At 30.5% G+C, this 3,263-nt stretch overlaps 1 protein-coding gene across 1 annotated transcript in view; it reads right to left on the reverse strand.

Moving 5' to 3' along the window:
* LOC107585420 (nuclear receptor subfamily 6 group A member 1-B-like) overlaps nt 1–3,263 on the reverse strand; it is a 31,577-nt gene that overhangs the window by 7,501 nt on the left and 20,813 nt on the right. The window contains exons 5-6 of the mRNA XM_016272438.1: nt 1,857–1,864; nt 545–751 (exon numbers count right to left, since the gene is read on the reverse strand). Coding sequence (XP_016127924.1) covers nt 545–751; nt 1,857–1,864 — 215 coding nt within the window. The remainder of the gene's footprint in view (nt 1–544; nt 752–1,856; nt 1,865–3,263) is intronic.

Consider the following 3,263-nt stretch of genomic DNA (forward strand, 5'->3'; position numbering starts at 1 on the left):
ACAATAGTCCACCCTGCTGGTGATAAAGGCATGAACAAGTTTCTCCAAGTCTTGACTGGAAACAAAACATCTAATTCTTGCAATGTTTTGTAGATGATAGTATGCTGATTTAGTTACTGGTCTGTCCCCAGAATCACACCAAGATTCCTGACTTGATTTTTAGATGTTAGACCCTTAGAGTCAAGGTATGCATTCACCTTGAGAACTTATCTTTGTTTCCAAATGCAATGACTTCAGTTTTTTCCTTGTTTAACTGAAGAAAGTTCTGGCACATCCAACTGTTAATTTCATCAATGCATTGGCAGAGGGAGTCAATGGGGCTGTAGTCATTTGGCGATAAGGCTAGGTAAATCTGGGTATCATCTGCATAGCTGTGATAGAACCAAATTGCCTTTCTCATTATTTGACTTAGTGGGAGCATATACAGGCTAAACAAGAGCGGTGCAAGAATTGAGATTGCCTTGTGATTTAGATATGTCCCCTTTGAAAAAGTCAAATGCACCACAAAAGTCATGTTTGATATTTAATTCTGTGTGTGTCTTACCCCTCTTCTATGAGCATGGGTGTAGCGAGAGGTGTGAGGTCTTCAGCAGCCAGCAGCTGGGCTGTCAGTGTGTGTGACTGCGTCTTCAGCCTGCGGCCAGTAGAGGGTGGTACAGGATATTTACACAACAGGAAAGAGTGTGTTAGCTGAGGACTGCTGCACTGATCTCTACAGGACACAGGGTATGTGCTCACATCCACAGAACGGCTGCAGAGAGAGAACAAGAAAGGATATTAAACATCATACATGCCATATAGTATATAAATGGAATTTGATATAAAAGCCAAAAATCAACATGAAATAGCATTTACAACAGTATCATTTTAGTAGTAGTTCTTATTCATATTTTGAATTAGATGTTTTTTTATTTTCTCTTTAATTTGACATTTTCTTTAAGTTTAGTAACTTTATTGTGTCTTTTTACGATTTTTATTTTAGTTTTTTTTAAAAAATATGTCTATATAATATGTATTAGGTTTTTAATTAATTTATTAGTTTTTGTTTATTTAGTTATTAGTTATTTATTAAAGCAATAAGCCCCAAGAAGCCATGGTTTACAGTGAATTTATAACAGCTAAGGGGCGTTGTTAGGCACGACGCGAAGCGGAGTTATAAATTCACTGTAAACCACGGCTTCACGGGGCTTATTGCTTTTATAAAACGGTTATCCCATGTATGTAGTAAGGTTTCACTAAATAAAACCGAGCAAATAAAGTGTAATGATATTAATAAAAACAGTATTCTTCCGCCAAACAATGCAGTTCCTCAGAAACAGTTGTGGATGCAATAAAGTGGTTGCCGAGCAACACACAAAGTAAACAAAGGTGTGTGTTTGTAGAGTAATTTACAACAGCTTCGAACGTGGCTCAACCAATCAGAATCAAGGACCGGAACTATCCGTTTTATAATAGTTATTTTAGAACTTCAACTAAACAAAAATGGGAAATGTTGCCTTGGCAATTTTATTTCAGTTAACCTTTAATTAAAATAAAAACATTTTAGTTAACAATAATAATAACATTTATTTTGAAAACAAACACTTTTTTTTCTTTGTGAAAGTTAATTAAAATAGATTAAATTTGGAGTGTTTTTTTGTTGTTTCGACTTTCGATATTACATTTTTATGAAAGATTATTAAAAAAAAACATTTTGTCTTTGGAATAACATAAAATATTAAAAAAGAAGTAAAAATAGCATTAATTTTGAGCGTTTCTTTATCTCGTTTCAACTCTTTGCTCACGTTTGTTATAGCATGAGGTTCGTTCCACAACACAAATATTACCATTTTTTGAAAGATTATGAAAAAACTAACATTTGTGTCTTTACAATGACATACACAATAAATCAATTAATAATAAAAATAGCATTTCTTTATCTTGTTTCAATTCTTTGTTCATGTTTGTTATAGCATGTGGTTTATTCCACAACACAAATATGCCTTTTTTTTTTTATAAAAGATTATGAAAACAATTTGTCTTTACAATGACATGCACAACAAATCAATTACGGTAATAAAAAATATTAATAGCATCAAATCTGAGCATGTCTTTATTTTGTTTCAACTCTTTGCTAATCTTTGTTATAGCATGTGGTCATTCCACAACACAAATATGATTTTTTTTAAATAAAAGATTATGAAAAAAATTTGTCTTTACAATGACATGCACAATAAATCAATTAATAAAAAAATAGCATTTCTTTATCTTGTTTCAATTCTTTGTTCATGTTTGTTATAGCATGTGGTTTATTCCACAACACAAATATGATTTTTTTTTTTATAAAAGATTATGAAAACAATTTGTCTTTACAATGACATGCACAACAAATCAATTACGGTAATAAAAAATATTAATAGCATCAAATCTGAGCATGTCTTTATTTTGTTTCAACTCTTTGCTAATCTTTGTTATAGCATGTGGTCATTCCACAACACAAATATGATTTTTTTTAAATAAAAGATTATGAAAAAAATTTGTCTTTACAATGACATGCACAACCTCCATTTGTGGCCTTCACAATCTCCCTCAGCTCTCAGAGGAAACACATAAATGAGACGCGAGCAATAGTACCCAGCGGCGAGAAGCACTTCAGGTTCAATTCTGTGGGAATGTGCTGAGATTGTGTGGAGTAGAATGAACGATTAAATCAATTCAATCTATACACTACAGTTTTGGGGTTGGTAGGATTTTTTGAAATGTTTTTAAAAGAAATTTCCTATGCTCACTGAGGCTGCTTTTATTTGATCAAAAAGACAGTACATTTATCTTAAAATACAGAAATGTTGTGAAATATTATTACAATTTAAAAGACATGTTTCTATTTGAAAATACCTTAAAATGTAATTTATTCCTGTGATGCAAATCTGAATTTTCAGCATCATTATGTTACATGATCCTCCAGAAATCATTCTAATATGATTTATATTTTCTAATATTTGAATGCTCCAGAAACATTTCTGATTATCATCAATGATGAAAATAGTTGTGCAACTTTTGTTGAAACAGTGAATTTTTTTCAGGATTTTTGATGAATAGAAAATTAAAAACAGAATTTATTTGAAATAGAAATCTTTTGTAAAATGAAAAATGTTGTTACTGTCACTTTTGATCAATTTAGTGTGGCCTTTGCTGAAAAAAATATTATATATATATGTATATATATATATATATATATATATATATATATATATATATATATATATATATATATATATATATAT

Source organism: Sinocyclocheilus grahami, unplaced genomic scaffold (assembly GCF_001515645.1).
Source record: "Sinocyclocheilus grahami isolate Dianchi unplaced genomic scaffold, SAMN03320097.WGS_v1.1 scaffold70.1, whole genome shotgun sequence".
Taxonomy (NCBI): domain Eukaryota; kingdom Metazoa; phylum Chordata; class Actinopteri; order Cypriniformes; family Cyprinidae; genus Sinocyclocheilus; species Sinocyclocheilus grahami.